The following is an 18,445-nucleotide window of genomic DNA, read 5'->3' as shown; positions in this document are numbered from 1 at the left end:
TACAGGTGTGAGCCACCGTGCCGACCTAATGTTAATTCTTGATTATTGCAATGCAGAGAATTATTTTAGGATATATTCTAATTGCCTGAGATTGGGTTATAGAAGAGTTTCTAATCCTGACCCCTGTAATGAGATTCTTTGGTTGCCTGTTACAGCAAATATATCTATTGTCCAACGTCGTGCTGCTTGCTCTGGTGGTATATGTAAGTCAAAGTTTCTTCCCTCAGGGAGTATGCATTTGAAGAACTATGCTTAGATATATCAAACAGTACATGATATAATAGTATATAATCAAGTTATAAATGTCATAGGAGTTAACAGAAAGATCTTTGGGGATTGTATTACAGTAGCTGAGGAATGCTAAACTTTTAAAACAGGTAGAGTTTGCAGAGAAGAGGTCTCACCATGAGATCATGATCCTGAAACAGGAGAGGTTAGATTCAGAGATTCATTACTACGTGGGGTTCTGTGTTAGTCTTCCACATTCCTGAGGACAATCTATGCCAGTATTTTTTATTGAGTGCCTACTTGGTGTCAGTTGCCGAGGATTGAAAGTGAACAAAAGTTTTAGAGTATAACGAGGATACAGACAAGTAAATAGTCAAAGGACAGTATGATAAGAATTTTGTTTTGCTGGAGTATCTTATAACTTTCTTTTAAAGGCTATGTGGAAGAAAAACTAAATATTTGTGGGCCTGAAAATTACCTCTTCTTTTTTATAATTATCTCTACATGAATTCTATATTGAAAATAGTTTTTCTCAGGAAATTTGAAAGCAAATTTTTTTTCAAAATTTTAGTATTGCTGAAGAAAAGGCTGTTGTTAGTTTCATTATCGTTCTTCTGGGGTAACTGCCTGTTCTTCCTTTCCAGAATCTTTGAGATTTGCCTGTTTGCTTAAGTTTTTTATTTTGTAGTTTCATGGGAATATGTCTAGATGTCATTGTGTAGGACACCTGTTGGGCCCTCTCAGTGTGAAACTAGGTTTTTAATGATCATGTATGTGAAACTAAACAAATTTGCAAGAAGTTAATTTTGTTCTTTAATGATCATATATGTGAAACTAAACAAATCCATGAGAAATTAATTTTCTGTTTTCTCTGTTCTCTCTTTCTGGAGCTCTTGGTTGAATGTTGACCTTTCTGGATTGATCCTTTATCTTGTTTACCTTTTCACTTACTGTCTTTTTGTGTGTGTGTGGGATATTTCCTCAACTTTTTCTTTTAGCTCTTTCTTTGACTTTTTAAAAAAAATTTTTGGTTCAGCCACTATATTTCTAATTTCTCAGAGCATTTTCTTGTTTTCTCATTGTTCTTTCAAACTAATATTCTGTTTTTCTATTATGGATAAAATTCTTTGGATCTCTGTTATGCTATTTGTCAGATTTTATTTTACTTTTATTTTCACTTTTTTTTTTTTTTTTCCAAGACAGGTTCTCACTTTGTTGTCCGTGCTGGAGTGCAGTGGTGCTAATATGGCTCATTGCAACTGCTGCCTCCCAGGCTCAATTGATCCTCCCTGCTTAGCCCCTCAAGTAGCTGAGATTTTAGTCGTACGCCACCACACCTGACTCATTTGTGTATTTTCTGTAGTGTCAAGGTCTTGCCATGTTGCCCAGGCTGGTCTCAAACTCCTGAGCTCAAGTGATCCACCTGTTTCAGGCTCCCAGAGTGCTGGGATTACAGGTGTGAGGCACCGTGCCTGGCCTATCAGATTTTTTTTTCTTTTTCTTTTTTTCTTTTTTCTTTTTTTTTGAGATGGAGTCTTACTCTGTCGCCTGGGCTTGAGTGCAGTGGCATGCTCTTGGCTCACTGCAACCTCTGCCACCCAGGTTCAAGCGATTCTCCTGCCTCAGCCTCCCAAGTAGCTGGGATTACAGGCGCCCGCCACTGTGCCCACCTAATTTTTTGTATTTTTGGTGGAGACAGGGTTTCACCATGTTGGCAGGCTGGTCTCAAACTTCTGACCTCGTGATTCGCCTGCCTCGATTTTTTGTTGAGATAGAGTCTCTATCACCCAGGCTAGAGTGCAGTGGCGCGATCTAGGCTCACCATGTCTGGCCCCCATTGAGTATTTAATTTTAAAGGATCATATACTGCATTGAAGACTCTTTTTTCCTTTTAATATAAAAAAGGCTTCCTGTCTTTTTTTTCTTCCGTGACATTTGAAGAACTCAGGTCAACTTACCTTATGGAATGTCCGATAGTCTAGATGTGTCTGGTTCCTCAATCCTTTTTTACTGTATTAATTGCTATTTTAATGGGGTTTAGTAGGAGGGATAAGCAAATGGTTTGTTTCTTTATTATCTTCTTTATTTATTGGTTGTAAATATGATTTTTAATGAGTGTATAATGTTCTACCATTTTTAAAAACTACTTTTCTCTTGCTGGTGGTTTTAATTTTTCCATGTTTTTGCTAATATAAGTAAACCTGTATTGACTATTTTATTATATATATTTGTATACATTTTTAGTTATTTTCTTCTTAAAAATTTCCTAAGAGCATATTCAGTGGGTCAGTGAGATTGTTTTTAGATCAAGAACCTTAAAACTGTTTGAGAAAACAGTTTTCTCAAACAATGTCCAAATCACATCAGCCACATATCAGAATCCATTTGATATATTTATGTTATATATGGGATGTAAATTTACCTGAGAGAAGATTATTTGCTTATAATCAGTCATTCTCAGTGTTCTGCTAGTGTCCTCATCCTTTATTATCTCTTTCAGGGTTTTTTTTTTTTAGACTTCAAAACTCGTTGTTTTTAAGGATTCTTTAAAATATAATTTTAAGTGGTTGGGTGTAGAAGCCTTTTCCAAAACCTAATACTAGTGTGAGATAAAACTGTAGCCTGAATATCTGTATGGTCACAAGCAGCTTTACTGCATTTTTGTAAAATATTCCAACAGTACAGAAAAAGTAAAAAAGGTATTAAGTTCCCTAAAGCCTCCTTTCCCTTTCAGTCATCTTCTTAGTTGGTTCTATATCCCTCCAGATCTTATTCTATGTATTATGGACATATATGTCGTAGAGAAGTGTGCATATATGCATTTAGCACTCTTTTTTACACATTGTAAACACAGGTATTCTGCATTTTGTTTTTTTCCCTTAACAGTGTGTCTTGAGATCTTTCTATGTTTGCCGACAGAGATCAATCTCACTTAAGCTGCTGTGTGAGGTTGCACAGTGTGAATGGACTTTATTTTATGTAACCATCCCTGTTGGTGGACATTTTAAATTATTTCGAATATTTTAATTGTTTTGACATTGTAACTTTTCTTTCTAGGATGTCAAAATCTGGAAACATTGGGAGACTGAGGTTTTTTATGTTTGTTTTATTTTCACCAGCTTGTATTGCAGAAAGTAGAAGTAATGTTTTTCTAAAATAAATAGGATAGGTATTTTATTTCTTTGATTTATTAAAAACACGCTGTCTCACCTGGGTACTGTGGCTCACGCCTGTAATCCCAGCATTTTGGGAGGCCAAGGTGGGGGGATCACGAGGTCAGGAGTTCGAGACCAGCCTGACCAACATGGTGAAACCCTGTCTCTATTAAAAATACAAAAATTAGCCGGGCCTGGTGGCAAGTGCCTGTAATCCCAGCTACTCAGGAGGCTGAGGCAGGAGAATCGCTTGAACCCGGGAGGCGGAGGTTGCAGTGAGCCAAGATGGCGCCACTGTACTCCAGCCTGGGTGACAGAGCAAGACTCCGTCTCAGAAAGAAAACATGTAGTCTCTTAAAAAGAAAATTCTTCATGGATAGCTATTACTACTTAAAAGACCGGGCGCAGTAGCTCAGGCCTATAATCCCAACACTTTGGGAGGCCGAAGCGGGCCGATCACTTCAGATCGGGATTTTGAGACCTGGCCAACATGGCGAAACCCCGTCTCTACTAAGAATACAAAAATTAGCCATGTGTCGTGGTGGGCGCTTGTGGTCACAGATACTCAGGAGGCTGAAACAGGAGAAGCACTTGAACCCAGGAGGCGGAGGTTGCAGTGAGCTGAGATTGTGCCACTGCACTCCAGTCTGGGCAGCAGAGCAAGACTCCATCTCAAGAAAAAAAAATTCCATATAGGGCCAGGTATGGTGGCTCACGCCTGTAATCCCAGCAGTTTGGGAGGCCAAGATGGGAGAATCACTTGAGCCCAGAAGTTTGAGACCAGCCTGAACTACATAGACCCCATCTCTTTTCTTAAAAAAAATAAAATAAAAATAAAATTTTCGTATAGTATTTTACACTACTAATATTTGAAGTACCACAAAGCAGTTCCCACTAAATAATGAGGCGATACTGTTTATAAGCTGCTTTAACATGATAAAAGCAAATTAATATACTAAGGTAAACATTAAAGAGCAAAATAGCATTTCCTCTCTGATTCTAAAATTAATACCTACATAGAAAAGTTAAAAACTTAAAAAAAATTAATCCTGGATTTTACTCCTAGAAGGCATTATATATACACCTTTGACATTTTGGTGACTGTTCTCACAGTTAGTGGTGCATGGGTGTGTGTGTTTCTATATTGAGTCTAGTCATATATCGTGTTATGAGTATGTATTATTGTGTGTATATCCAATGCAGTCATTTTTCTTAACTTTTTTTTTTTGAGACAGGGTCTCACTCTGTCACCCAGGCTAGAGTGCAGTGCTGCAATCTCAGCACACTGCAACCTCCGCCTCCCAGGCTCAGGCGATCCTCCCAGCTCAGCCTCCTGAGTAGCTGGGACCACAGGTGTGCGCCACAATGCCTGGCTAATTTTTTGTATTTTTGGTAGATACAGGTTTTCACCATGTTGACCAGGCTGGTCTCGAACTCCTGAGCTCAAGCTATCCACCTGTCTCAGCTTCCCAAAGTGCTGGGATTACAGGCATGAGCCACTGTGCCTGGCCATCTTTCTTAACATGTTTTTCACGTTTGTGATACATATACACACATACATACATTTGTATGTAACTATATGAATGATACTCTACATGTTATTTTGCTGCCTTTTTACTCAGCAGTGGACATAAAAATCTTATAATGCCACTGAATACAGATACATCATTCTTTTAATGTGAAGTATTTCTCTATTTAGGGTATACTTGATGGATTTTGATCAGTCAAACAGTAGAAACAGCTCTCAAATGGACTTTGGCTATGGGTAGTAATTCGTTGGAAACTCCTTTTGAGGACACTAACAGGTGGTTGGGAGTTAAGTGGCTTTTTCTGGCAGACTTGTTTTTTTCTGGTGACTCTTAGAATTAGTGTCAGTGGGAAGACAGCTTGCAGTAATCAGACTCAGTGAGTGAGTTTCTTTGTGGAGTGTGACTTGAGATATGAAGTGACAGGATTGATAAGGGTCTTCAGTGAAAGGGAATTAGGAGTGTTGGGATGGAACTGACAGAGAAAATAATGGAAATTGGTAAGGACATCTGGTTTAGGTCAGCAGAGCAACAAAGAGAGCCTTATTAGTTGTGGTTAGGCTAGCTAGGGAGATGGACTTCTTGCAGAGGTGGCTACTGATCTGTTGGCCTTCATGAGTTGGATGTTAGTAGATAGCTGCTTTTGAAATATTACTTGTTATATGGAACTTAAAAGTAGACACAACACTTGTTCTTTGATCTCACAACTTAGAGTAGAATACAGGTGGTCAGGGGGTTGCTAGTTTTCTTCCTCTTTTCTTTTTTAAGAAAAATAAAAGCATTCTGTTTGTACTTTGTGCTCTACTTCCTTAAAAAGCACTGTCAGGCTTGTTAGCTATCAGCCAATTATTTTTTTAAGAAGACTTTTATTACATTTTTCTTTAAAGAATGTGTAAATATCCTTACCAAGAGTACACTTCTTTCTTACTGTTTTTCGAAAGAATCACCAACTGAAAAAAAAGTTCCAAGGCGTATTATTACTGCAGAGATGAATTAGGGAGTTATCAGGATATTACAGAAGTACCCCAGATGCCAAAATACACGAGTCAGAAAAACTTAGGTCCAGTTTTTCCCTGTTGGTGATTTAATCTCTGGAGCAAAGCTTAATTAAATATTGCATGAATATGCCTTAAAATATGAAATATGCCTTAAAACAACATGACATTAATTAACTTAATAAACTTATTGAATAAAGACATTTTGTAGATACTGGATATATGAAGATGAATAACACATGGCCCCCACCCTTAAAGAAATTATTATTTAGAAGGATGAGATAGAAGTATATGCCAAAATATATGGATGGTAACAATTAGGCAAAAAAGAGGGGGAATAGTCAGTTCTGCTTTGGGATATGGGAATGCCTGAAAAAGCTTATTAGAGCAGGTGAGTTTTGAGAACGAGTTGTTCACTATGTAGCTGCAGATGGGCTGGGGCGTAGGGGTGGCAGGGATGCTCAATCTAGTCAGGAATATTATCGCCAGTGCCATAGAGGACTGAGATCGTGATGTTACAGATACTTTGCTACGGGTAATGGGAAGGTTGTGTGTGGAGTGGGAGGAGATGATGCTAGAGAGGTTGTCAGGGAAGGTTTAACTTTATCCAGAAGATTCTTAAATGGGTAATTAATAAAATCAGGGAAAGATTATCTGGCAAGTAGAAGGGGACAAGATTCCAGTAAGAGGTATCAGTTTGCAGATATTAAAGTAATCAAGCCGGAAATGACATGGGCCCAAAGTCTCAAACTAAGTGATGAAAAATCGAAATGGAAATTAGGAGACAAAAAGGTGTATTAGAAACAAGACACATGACTGATTTTTGTGTGTGTGGTAAAGGAGAGGGAAGCATCAGGATGTCTTTCAGATACTATGTCTTGGAGAATTTTAGAAAATGCCAGTGCCATTTGAAGAGAAGCTATTTTAAAAGGAATAAATAATTAGTTTGCTGCTTGAGCATGCCAAGTTTGAGCTGGTAGTAGATACCCAGAAAGATGTGTTCTGTAGGTATTTGGATCTGAAACTTCAAAAAAGGGGTTATAGTTAAGAATCAAGAGTCATCAGGATTGAATTGTTTGAAACCGTGGAAGTAGATACAATAATCTAGGAATTCAAGAAGAAAAGTGTGGCCTGGTGCGGTGGCTCATGCTGGTAATCCCAGCACTTTGGGAGGCTGAGTTGGGGGTATCCCTTGAGGCCGGGAGTTTGAGACAAGCTTGGGCAACATGATGAAACCCTGTCTCTACAAAAAATACAAAGATTAGCTGGGTGTCGTGATGCATGCCTGTAGTCCCAGCTACTCAGGAGGCTGAGGTGGGAGGATCATCTGAGTCCAGGAAGTTGGGGCTGCAGTGAGCCATGATCACTCCACTGCACCCCAGCCTGGGTGACAGAGGGAGACCCTGTCTCAAAAAAAAAGGAAAAGTGTCAAAAACAGAGCATTAACATTTTGGGAGTGGGTCCAAAAGAAGAGCTGGTAAAGAAGACTGAGAGGGAATGGTCTGAAAAGAATCCACTGAATTTGTCAGTTAGATGTTGGTGACTATTGTTAAGGCGGTTTCAGTGATGTGTTAGGAGTAGGGTCCAAATTACAAAATAGGCCGGGTGCAGTAGCTCACGCTTGTAATCCCAGCACTTTGGAAGGCTGAGGCGGATGGATCATGAGGTCAGGAGATTGAGACCGTCCTGCCTAACACGGTGAAACCCTGTCTCTACTAAAAATACAAAAAAAAAAAAAAAAAAAAAAAAAAAATTAGCCGGGCATGGTGGCGGGCGCCTGTAGTCCCAGCTACTTGGGAGACTGAGGCAGGAGAATGGCGTGAACCCAGGAGGTGGAGGTTACAGTGAGCCGAGATCGCGCCAGTGCACTCCAGCCTGGGCGACAGAGCGAGACTCCGTCTCAAGAAACAAAACAAAACAAATTATAGAATAATTCTGTATTGTATTAGTGGTATTTATGCATTGAATTATACCTTTAAATATTGTATTAAAATAATATGTGATATATATACATTTAGAGAATCAGACAACCAGCTCTCATGTGCCTACTATATAGTTTTTTAAACTTTTATTTTTAAATAATTATAAATTAAATTCCTATAAATCATAGGAAGTTGCAAAAGTAGTACAGAGAGGTCCTCCTATATAGACTTCACTCAGCTTCCTCCAGTTACCATTCAGTTTAACAAGTGTCCTGGGTTAGTTCAGATGTTAATGTCTTGGGCTGGGTTATGGAACCATACAGGGAATATGGATGTGGGTTCCATAGCCCTACCTGGTGTAAGCCTTCTTTCCCTGCCTCCACTAGGAGCAGAGCAAATGCAAGCTGCTTTGCTGTTTCTCAGAATGTATGGATGGAGCTTTTCCAGCTCCTTTTTACATATTGGGCAGCTCTTTTTAGGATTTTGGCTCAAAATAGGGATTTGACTTGTAGCCCTCCCCTGAAATAAGCACAAAGGTGGATCTTCTGGCTCTATAGGCCCAATATACCCTTATTATAGACTGCCTTGGTGTCAGCTGAGGTGACATCTGTGGCTTTGAGTTTCTTCCTTTCTGTCACCAAGAATTTCCCTCTCCCAGCTTTTCTCTCCCTTTTGGAGTTCAGCTGTATATTCTAATTTTTCATGTTGATCTAGCATTTCAGTGATACTGTTTGGTCACATGGATGTATTAGTCCAGTCTGCCTTGTTGCTTGAATAAGAAGTCCAATAAAATTTCTTTTTTTCTAATAAAATATTTATTAATTGTATTCGCTGCTTTGTTCCACAAAAATGATTTGGGGTTGGATTATATTATTCTCTCTTTAAAAATATTATTATTATTACTACTACTACCACTACTACTACTACTACTACTACTACTACTGAGACAGTCTCGCTCTGTCGCCCAGGCTGGAGTGCAGTGATGCAATCTTGGGTCACTGCAACCTCTGCCTCCCGGGTTCAAGTGATTCTCTTGCCTCAGCCACCTGAGTAGCTGGGATTACAGGCACGTGCCATCACGCCTGGCTAATTTTTGTATTTTTAGTAGAGATGGGATTTCACCACGTTGGTCAGGCTGGTCTCAAACTCCTGACCTCATGATCTGCCCACCTCAGCCTCCCAAAGTGCTGGGATTATAAGCTTGAGCCACCGCTCCTTGCCAAAAATATTATTTATTTTTAAAATGGGTAATATATGTATGTGGTCTAAAGTTAGATAAAAAAAGAGTATGCTTTTTCTTTTCCCTGTTACCCTAGCCACCCCAGCCCAATGTCCCTTTATAGATACAACCAGTTACCAGTTTCTTATGTATCCTTCTAGAGGTTAACAATGCACTAGTTCGTTGGTTTTTTGGTTTTTTTTTTTTTTAAGATGGAATGTCGCTCTTGTCAGCCAGGCTGGAGTGCCGTGGTGCAATCTAGGCTCACTGCAAGCTCCGCCTCCTGGGTTCATGCCGTTCTCCTGCCTCAGCCTCCCGAGTAGCTGGGATTACAGATGCCCGCCACCACGCTTGGAATTAAAAAAAAATTTTTTTTTTAGTAGAGGCGGGGTTTCGCCTTGTTAGGCAGGATGGTCTCGATCTCTTGACCTCATGATCCACCCGCCTTGGCCTCCCAAAGTGCTGGGATTACAGGTGTAGCCACCACGCCCGGCCAATAATGCACTAGTTTATTCTTTAACAGAGGTTTTAAACTTTAGTGTTTATAATTTAATTTTGTAGCCAATATTCAGGATTTTTCCATCTATTTGAGGTAGTAGCAATTGTATTTTCTTCTGCTTGCTTTTGAGTTACAGCTTTACACTAGTTATGTGTTACATGTATGTCTTTATATATGTGAATGGATTATCTGTGTTATAATTTTTGTTCACAAACTCCTCAGAATGTGACAAAATAAACTGTTGATTAGAATGTTTTAAGTTATGTGGAATATTAAAATGAAACATTAGCTCTATTTTTTATTTTTAATTGACACATAATAACTATATATATATTTATGGGATACAGGGTGATACTTGAATACGTGTATTCCGTGTATAGTGATCAAATCGGAGTAACTAGCATATTCATCGCCTCAAACATTGATCATTTCTTAGTGTTGAGAACATACAAAATCCTCTATTAAAACTAATGGAAAGCTTCATGAATTTGTATGTTATTTTTGGGCAGGAGCCATGCTAATTTTCTCTATATTGTTCCAATTTTAGTGTTTATGCTGCGGAAGTGAGCACTGGCCCTAATTTTTAGGAGGTAGTGGAAATGATATTTTAAGATGCTAGAAATCTTATTGAAACACATTGTAGCTATCCTTAAAAATTGTGGCTGGGTGCGGTGGCTCACGCCTGTAATCCTAGCACTTTGGGAGGCTGAGGCGGGTGGATAACCTGAGGTCAGGAGTTCGAGATCAGCCTGACCAACATGGAGAACCCCTGTCTCTAGTAAAAATACAAAATTAGCCAGGCATGGTGGCTGGTGCATGCCTGCAATCCCAACTACTTGGGAGCCTGAGGCAGGAGAATCACTTGAACCCCGGAGGTGGAGGTTGTGGTGAACCAAAATCACACAATTGCACTCCAGCCTGGGCAACAAGAGGGAAACTCCATCTAAAATAAAAATTGCCCTGATTACTAACCAATCCATGCCATTGTTTGCATATGTGCAAATAATTGCCCAAAGAGTTGAGGGGGTCTGTCACAGATAAAGGCTTCTCCTTTGGGTTCCTTAGCCATAGTTTATACCATTGATTGCCTGACTGCAGCTCGGTGTGAAATTCAGTAACATGGAGCAAGAAATGGAAGCCTATGACCTAATATGTTTTCTTCCTTAGATCAACCTCTCCACTTCTCCTACACCTGCACAGTTAATAAGCCGTTCCCAGGCTTCCAGTTCTACCAGCGGCAGTATTACCCAACAGACTATGTTACTAGGGAGTACTTCCCCTACCCTAACGGCAAGCCAAGCTCAAATGTATCTCCGAGCTCAAATGGTAAGATATGAGCTACCAAATTTTTTCAGTGTTTAAGGACTTGAGAGATCAAAATGTTTCTTGATTTGATACAATAAGAGGTATTTTTAATATTTAAGAAATGTTTAATTGTGTGTGTGTGTGTGCATGCGAGCGTGCCTTCAGCTCTTGTATATTATGTCATGAAAGATTCTACTTTTAATTAATAAATCTTCTTGGTATCAAATAGTAATTATCACGTTGCAAAGCTAATAGAGATTCAGTAGCATAAGAATGATTATTTTTTAATATCAAATTCATCGGAAACCTTTTTTTCATATTTTAACATCTCTGAAATTGGGATGCATTTTATGACTGATGGCATCTTGGTACTTACAGTGGTCCATGAAATCATTGCCTATTTTTGACAACTTAGATTTAGTGAAATAGAAATGTTAAAAAAACTTCGTTGTTAAAGTTAGAATTTGTATCCTAGGATTTTCTGAATTCTATATTGGAGTTCCAGATAGTTTGCCAGATGATGCTTAACTTTGGTTATTCCCATCTCAAGTTCTGCAAGGTTATTTGTGTTCTTGAGTTCATTTTGATCTTTTATGAATATAGGAATGTTAATTTGGTTATTCTGTATTTGGGTATCTACTGATTTCCTAATTTAATTGTTGAGCTTCTTTAAGGAATGTAGAAATTGGTTGACATGTATTTTATTTGATGTCTTTAAAGAAGCTAGACAAATGCATTGTCCCTAATATATTTATATTCTTTTTTGTCCAGTGGACTGAATATTTACCTGGATCTCCAGTTTTTTGTTGTTGTTGTTGTTATTGTTTTTTGAGGCAGAGTCTCACTCTGTCGCCCAGGCTAGAGTGCAGTGGCATTATGTCTCCTCACTGCAACCTCTGCCTCCTGAGTAGCTGGGGTTACAGGTGCCTGCCACCGCGCCCTGCTAATTTTTGTATTTTTAGTAGAGACGGGGTTTCACCATCTTGGCCAGGCTGGTCTCAAACTGCCGACCTCGTGATCCACCTGCCTCACCTCCCAGAATGCTGGGATTACAGACGTGAACCACCACACCTGGCTTGGATCTTCAGTTTTTTTTATCTAAAATTGCAAAGTTTCCAATCATTTAACTAATTCTGTGCTTTAAAATTAGGTTGAACCATTTGAAATGGTCGCTATTTGACTCTTTTTGAACTCTAAAATCAGCAGTTTCATACGGGTCAAACTAAATTGAATATCTTCTTTTTAGGTTTAGTCCTTTCAGGGTCTTGGTACTGGAAATTACCTTTTCAGGAAAGTTATGCCATTTGTCCCTCGGTGTCTGTGGTGGATTGTTGCCAGGCCCCACCCTCTCTGTCCCCTAAAATACTCAAATCTGAGGATGCTCAAGTCATAGTATTTGCATATAACCTATGCATGTCCTCCCATATACTTTAAATCATCTTTACGTATAATACTTAGTATAATGTAAACACCATTTAAATAACTTATATTGTTTAGGGAATAATGGCAAGAGAAAAGTTTGTACATGTTCAATACAGATGCAGCTGTCTTTTTTTTTTTTTTTTAACGAATATTGCTTTGATCTACAGTTGAATGACGAACTCCATAGATATGGAGGCCTCATTTTACTTTGTTGTTGAATTTACTTAAATTTAGTGTACTAAAGAACTGAAGTTTAAAAGGTCACTTAATTGGTCATTTAATTTTTCTGATTGTTTTTGGTCTTTGGTTGAACATTTTAACTTAGATAGCAAGAGGAATGGAATAATTTATACAATTTTTAAATAAAGTATTTACACGTTCTTTGAAACAAGTGTCAGATTTACTAAATTGAATTGATTGATCTCTAAGTGGATTGTATTGCCTTAGAAATTAATGGCATTTGGCTGGGCGTGGTGGCTCATGCCTGTAATCCCAGCAATTTGGGAGGCCGAGGCGGGCAGATCACTAAGATTGGGAGTTCGAAACCAGCCTGACCAACGTGGAGAAACCCTGTCTCTATTAAAAATACAAAAAATTAACCATGCATGGTGGCTCATGCCTGTAATCCCAGTCACTCGGGAGGCTGAGGCAGGAGAATCACTTGAACCTGGAAGGCGGAGGTTGTGGTGAGCCGAGATTGCGCCATTGCACTCCAGTCTGGGCAACAAGAGTAAAACTCCATCTCAAAAAAACAAAGAAAAAAGAAATTAATGGCGTTTGTTTGAATATTGAAAAAAATTGAGCCGGGCACAGTGGCTCACGCCTGTAATCCCAGCACTTTGGGAGGCTGAGGTGGGCGGATCGCTTGAGGTCAGGAGTTCGAGACCAGCCTGGCCAACATGGTGAAACCCTGTCTCTACTAATAGTACAAAAATTAGCCTGGCGTTGTGGCGTATGCCTGTAATCCCAGCTACTCGGAAAGCTGAGGCAGGAGAATCGCTTGAACCTGGGAGGGAGAGGTTGCAGTGAACCAAGATCATATGACTACATTCCAGCCTGGGTGACAGAGACTCCGTCTCACCAAAAAAAAAAAAAAAAAAAAAAAGGAAAAGAAAGGAAGGTGATAAGTAAAAACATTAAATGTCTTTTTGTTTTTTGATGTGAAGCTTTTTTTGCAGGCTCTTTTGTTGTTGAATTTTGACCGGTGTGGCATTTACTTTTAAAATGAATATTTCTTTTTTTTTTTTTGAGATGGGTCTTGCTCTGTCACCCGGGCTAGAGTTCAGTGGTGTGATCTCAGCTGACTGCAACCTCCACCTCCTGGGTTCAAGTGATTCTCCTGCCTCAGCCTCTCGAGTAGCTGGGATTACAGGCACACCCGGCTAATTTTTGTATTTTTAGTAGAGATGGAGTTTCACTGTGTTGGCCAGGCTGTCTTGAACTCCTGACCTCCAGTGATCCACCTGCGTTGGCCTTTCCAAAGTGCTGGGATTACAGGCGTGAGCCACCGCGCCAGGCCATAGAATGAATATTTCTTTACAAATAGTTTTAAAATGAAAGGGCAACCTGGATTTGCCCTATAGATCCTTTGTAGCGGAGTGAAATATTGGAGTGTAGTATGTGGCATAGTTATCCTTATGATAAAGAGGACTGAAAAGGCTTTTTTGGTGTTTCTTTTTGTTTCTCACTGAAATTTAATTTGTGTTCCAAAATAGTGACTGTAGTTGTTTACTTTAACTTTCCATTTTAGGAATCCTGCCACAGTAGTTTTGAGCTAGGAAAAATTTAACTATAATAGCTTATTTGAGACACAATTTGGTCTGAGAATTTCATATCACCAAAATATATTTTCTTTTTTGAGTACTGCTTTTTTTTGCACTCATCAGAATCATGAGCTGTTTCAAAAATGTTTATGATGTTTTTTGAGTTCTCTTATTATCAGAAACTTCTCTTTGTCATGTAAAACCTTTTGCTGAGGAGATAATCCTAAACTGCATTGTCTTTCTGTCACAAATTTCAGTCTCTCTTGCCTGCTGCACATTGTGTGTGGGACATGTTCTTTTGTCTTAGGGTATTTTTTTGGTTTTCTGTCTGTACAGCTGATTTTCACACCCGCTACCACTGTGGCTGCTGTACAGTCTGACATTCCTGTTGTCTCGTCGTCATCGTCATCTTCCTGTCAGTCTGCAGCTACTCAGGTGAGCTTGTCTAGCTTCATAATGTGTTACTTGAGATCTGGATCTTCAGGTTAAAGTTAAGCATTCCTTTTGTGTTTAACTTACTGATGGTTTCAGTGCTCTTTGTCATGCATTTCAGATTGAAATTTAATAAAATAGAACTTCAAGAAAATGTTTTTTCTGTTAAAATTATAATACCATTAAACACAGATATTTAGGTTATTTGACGTTGGTTGGTCAAGGTTAATGAGACTTTTTGTTAATGACATTCTGTGTTTAGTTTTATCATAAAGCAGATTTATTTCTCATGTGAGATATATTCTTTTGCTTAGATTGCTTTGCAGTATTCCTTATGTAATAACTAAGTCAAGAAGGATTTTAAGTTTGAAAGTGAATTAAACTAGACAAATTTAAAATTTTAAAAATTGGTCGGGTGCAGTGGCTCATGCCTTTAATCCCAGCACTTTTTGGAGGCCCAGGTAGGAAGATTGCTTGAGCTCAGGCATTAAAGACCAGCCGGGGCAAAATAGCAAGACCCGGTCTTTACTAAAAATAAAAAAATTTAGCTAGCTGTGGTGCTGTGCAGCTGTAATTCCAGCTTTTCAGGAAGCTGAGGCAGGAGGATTGCTTAAGCCTGGGAGATTGAGGCTGCAGGGAACTATGATAGTGCCACTGGATTCCAGTCTGGGTGACACAATGAGATTCATCATTACAGAAATGCAAATCAAAACCACAGTGAGTATCACCATCCACTCACAAGAATGGCTGACACGAAGAAGACTGCTAATACTATATATTGGTGAGAATGTGGAACATCCAGATTCTCATACATTGCTGGTGAGAGGGTAAAATGGTATAGCCACATGTTGGAAAAGACTTTGGCAATTCCTCATGAAGTGAAACATACATGTAGCATGTGACTCAGCAGTTCTACTCCTTATGTTTACCCTGAGAGATGTGAAAACACATAAAGACATGCAAGCGAATGTTTATAGCAGCAGTACTCAGAGTAGCCCCAAAGTGGAAACAACCAAATGTCCTTTAACTGCTGAGTGGATAAACAAATTTTGATATATTCTTTTTTTTTTTTTTTTTTTTTGAGACAGAGTTTTGCTCTTGTTGACCAAGCTGGAGCGCAGTGGCGCGATCTTAGCTCACTGCAACCTCCACCTCCTGGGTTCAAGTGATTCTCCTGCCTCAGCCTCCCGAGTAGCTGGGATTACAGGCGTGTGCTACTACACCCAGCTAATTTTTTTTTTCTTTTTTCTTTTTTTTTTTTTTTTAAATAGAAACAGGGTTTCACCATGCCAGGCTGGTCGTGAACTCCTGACCTCAGGTGATTTGCCTGCCTCAGCCTCCCAAAGTGCTGGGATTACAGGCATGAGCCACCACGCCCAGCCTCAATATATTCTTACAGTGGAATACTGCTCAGAAATACTGATGAATCTTAAAAACATGATGGTTAGCAAAATAACCGTGGTATAAGGAATACATACTCTATGATTCCATTATATGAAATTCTAGAACAGGCAAAACTATAGTGAAAAACAATCAGATAAGTGGTATCTGGGGTAAAAAGTAGGGGGAGATTGATTGGGAACGGGCATGAGTGAACTTTCATGGTTAAAGTGATGTTCTGTATCTTGGGGTAGTAATTATATGGTATATACATATGTCAAAACTCATTGTTTTGTTTTATTGTATGTAAGTTACACCTCAATAAATTTGATAAGAATGAATTAGAATGAATACATTTTAAATGAAAACAATTTGAGTTAGAATGTTACTTTGCATGATATTGCTGTATTCTGGTATTCTTCATAATGAATATTTTAGACTGCATATGGCAGAAATGGATATTTTAGGGTCATCATTGGCTTCTTATTTATAATATAATAGTTCTCAATCTTCTGGTAAAAAATAAAAAATGAGATAATAATAATCCTTGGTATTTTTGATAAAACCTCTGTATATGCATTTACAAATAAAGGCTGATTTTCATGTATTAATTTATAAAGATGATGGTCAGTTCATTTCAGGTTTCTTCTAACTTGCCCAGTGATTCTCTACAGTTTCTTAACTTTATTGGACTTTTTTTTTCCATATTGTTAAGGTTTTTCTTTCTTTTTTTTTTTTTTTTGAGACGGAGTCTCGCTCTGTCACCCAGGCTGGAGTGCAGTGGCCGGATCTCAGCTCACTGCAAGCTCCGCCTCCCGGGTTTACGCCATTCTCCTGCCTCAGCCTCCCAAGTAGCTGGAACTACAGGCGCCCACCACCTCGCCCAGCTAGTTTTGTATTTTTTTAGTAGAGACGGGGTTTCACCGTGTTAGCCAGGATGGTCTCGATCTCCTGACCTTGTGATCCGCCCGTCTTGGCCTCCCAAAGTGCTGGGATTACAGGCTTGAGCCACTGCGCCCGTTCTGAATGGGAGGGCGTGCTGCATGGGCCGGGAATCGAACCTGGGCCTCCCGCGTGGCAGGCGAGAATTCTGCCACTGAACTTTCAACTCTATGTTTCTGGAATGAATTTGTTGAAGTAATGATCTTTTTAAATTAACTGATTGATTTATTTAGTTATTTATTTAATTTTTGAGATAGGGTCTCACTCTGTCACTCAGGCTGGAGTGCAGTGGCTCAATCATGGCTCTTTGTAGCCTCGACCTCCCTGGGCTCAAGCCATCCTCCTACCTCAGCCTCCTGAGTAGCTGGGATTACAGGTGTGCTCCCACGCTTGGCTAGTCTTTGTATTTTTTTTTGTAGAGGCAGGGTTTCACCATATTGCCCAGGCTGGTCCTGAACTCCTGAGCTCAAGTGATCTGCCTACCTCGGCCTCCCAGACTTCTGGGAGTATAGGCGTGAGCCACTGTGCCAGCGTGAAATAATGATCTTCTTTTCTTTTCTTTTGGTTTTATGAAACCTAATAGAGCTAGACCATCGTCAACTTCCAGAACATTTTAAATTTTATTTTTCATTTATATTTGACTTTGTTCCAACTAATATTTTAATTCATTTATAAGATGTGTACAATAAAACATTAGAAAGTAAATTGGAACCATGTAAGAAAAAAGACACAAATAAAACTAGGAAAGTGGCATGGAGCTAGGAGTGAAGTTGCTGCTCAGTTTACATGTATGAAGTTCTATATGGACTTAAGCTCCTACCTCAATCATTTATCGTATGACTTGTACAAGTTGCCAAACATCTTTAATATTCATTCATATTTGTAGGGAAAAAGGATGAGTAATATATATCTTTAGTGTATAGAACATTACAGGCACTCAGTAAGTAGTACTTTTTTTTTTGCAGAAGTCGGGGATAGGAAGACTTGGGTTCAAATTCTGACTTCAGCAACGTTTGCCAGCCAGATTGATTTTGGCCAGATTCATAGGATAGCATAGTGTTTATAATACGGACTTTGGAGCCAGAATCTCTGGGTTCAAATACTTGCTGTACCATTTTATTGTTACAAGTCCTTAACCTCTCACCTCAGTTTCAATTATATAAAATAAAATAACATTTATTATATATTTCATAAGGTTGCTATGAGGATTAAATATGTTAATAAATTAAAATAGAAGTGTCTGATAGCATTTACTAAATGTTTCATTTACTGAATTGTTTCATTTACTCCTTAAAACAACTCAGCTCTACTCTCGGAGCTGTTGCTTGCAGCTCAGAGTTGTTATAAGGAATAAATGAAACAATAAAGTACTTAACGTAGTGCCTGCCACATAATAAGATACCACAAGCTACTAATTACTCTTTTTGTTATGCATTGTCTGAAGATGAGTCACAAAGTTGGTTCTTAACTTTCAGGTAACTAATAGTGAAGGGAGAAAAGCAACCACTTAAAGAATTTATAGGCCAGGCGAGGTGGCTCACACCTGTAATCCTAGCTCTTTGGGAGGCAGAGGCTGGCAGATTGCTTGAGCTCAGGAGTTCAAGACCAGCCTGGTCAACATGGCAAAACCCCATCTATAGAAAAAATTTGCAGGGTG

The 18,445-nt window shown here is 39.0% G+C and overlaps 1 protein-coding gene and 1 non-coding gene across 40 annotated transcripts in view; one reads left to right on the top strand and one right to left on the bottom strand.

The window, feature by feature from the left end:
• Positions 1–18,445, top strand: part of PHC3 (polyhomeotic homolog 3) — a 104,396-nt gene that overhangs the window by 20,775 nt on the left and 65,176 nt on the right. For 21 of the 39 annotated variants that reach the window (XR_013413632.1, XR_013413631.1, XR_013413636.1 and 18 more), the window contains exons 5-6: positions 10,712–10,870; positions 14,371–14,469. The exons of 10 other annotated variants lie outside the window; for them this stretch is intronic. Coding sequence is in view for 12 of the 29 variants with exons in the window: in XM_001090096.5 (XP_001090096.3) it covers positions 10,712–10,870; positions 14,371–14,469 (258 nt within the window). In the remaining 17 variants the exon portion in view is untranslated. The remainder of the gene's footprint in view (positions 1–10,711; positions 10,871–14,370; positions 14,470–18,445) is intronic. 8 more of the 39 variants (XR_013413649.1, XR_013413639.1, XM_077991665.1 and 5 more) reach the window with 1 other exon arrangement.
• LOC114676510 (U6 spliceosomal RNA) lies at positions 10,009–10,115 on the bottom strand. Its single transcript, XR_003727581.1, has one exon. It is a non-coding gene; the product is annotated as a U6 spliceosomal RNA (small nuclear RNA).

The sequence above is a fragment of the Macaca mulatta genome, chromosome 2, assembly GCF_049350105.2.
Source record: "Macaca mulatta isolate MMU2019108-1 chromosome 2, T2T-MMU8v2.0, whole genome shotgun sequence".
In the NCBI taxonomy this organism is placed as follows: Eukaryota; Metazoa; Chordata; class Mammalia; order Primates; family Cercopithecidae; genus Macaca; species Macaca mulatta.
The sequence above is the reverse complement of the archived record's forward strand: the minus strand, read 5'-3'. Positions and strand labels throughout refer to the sequence as shown.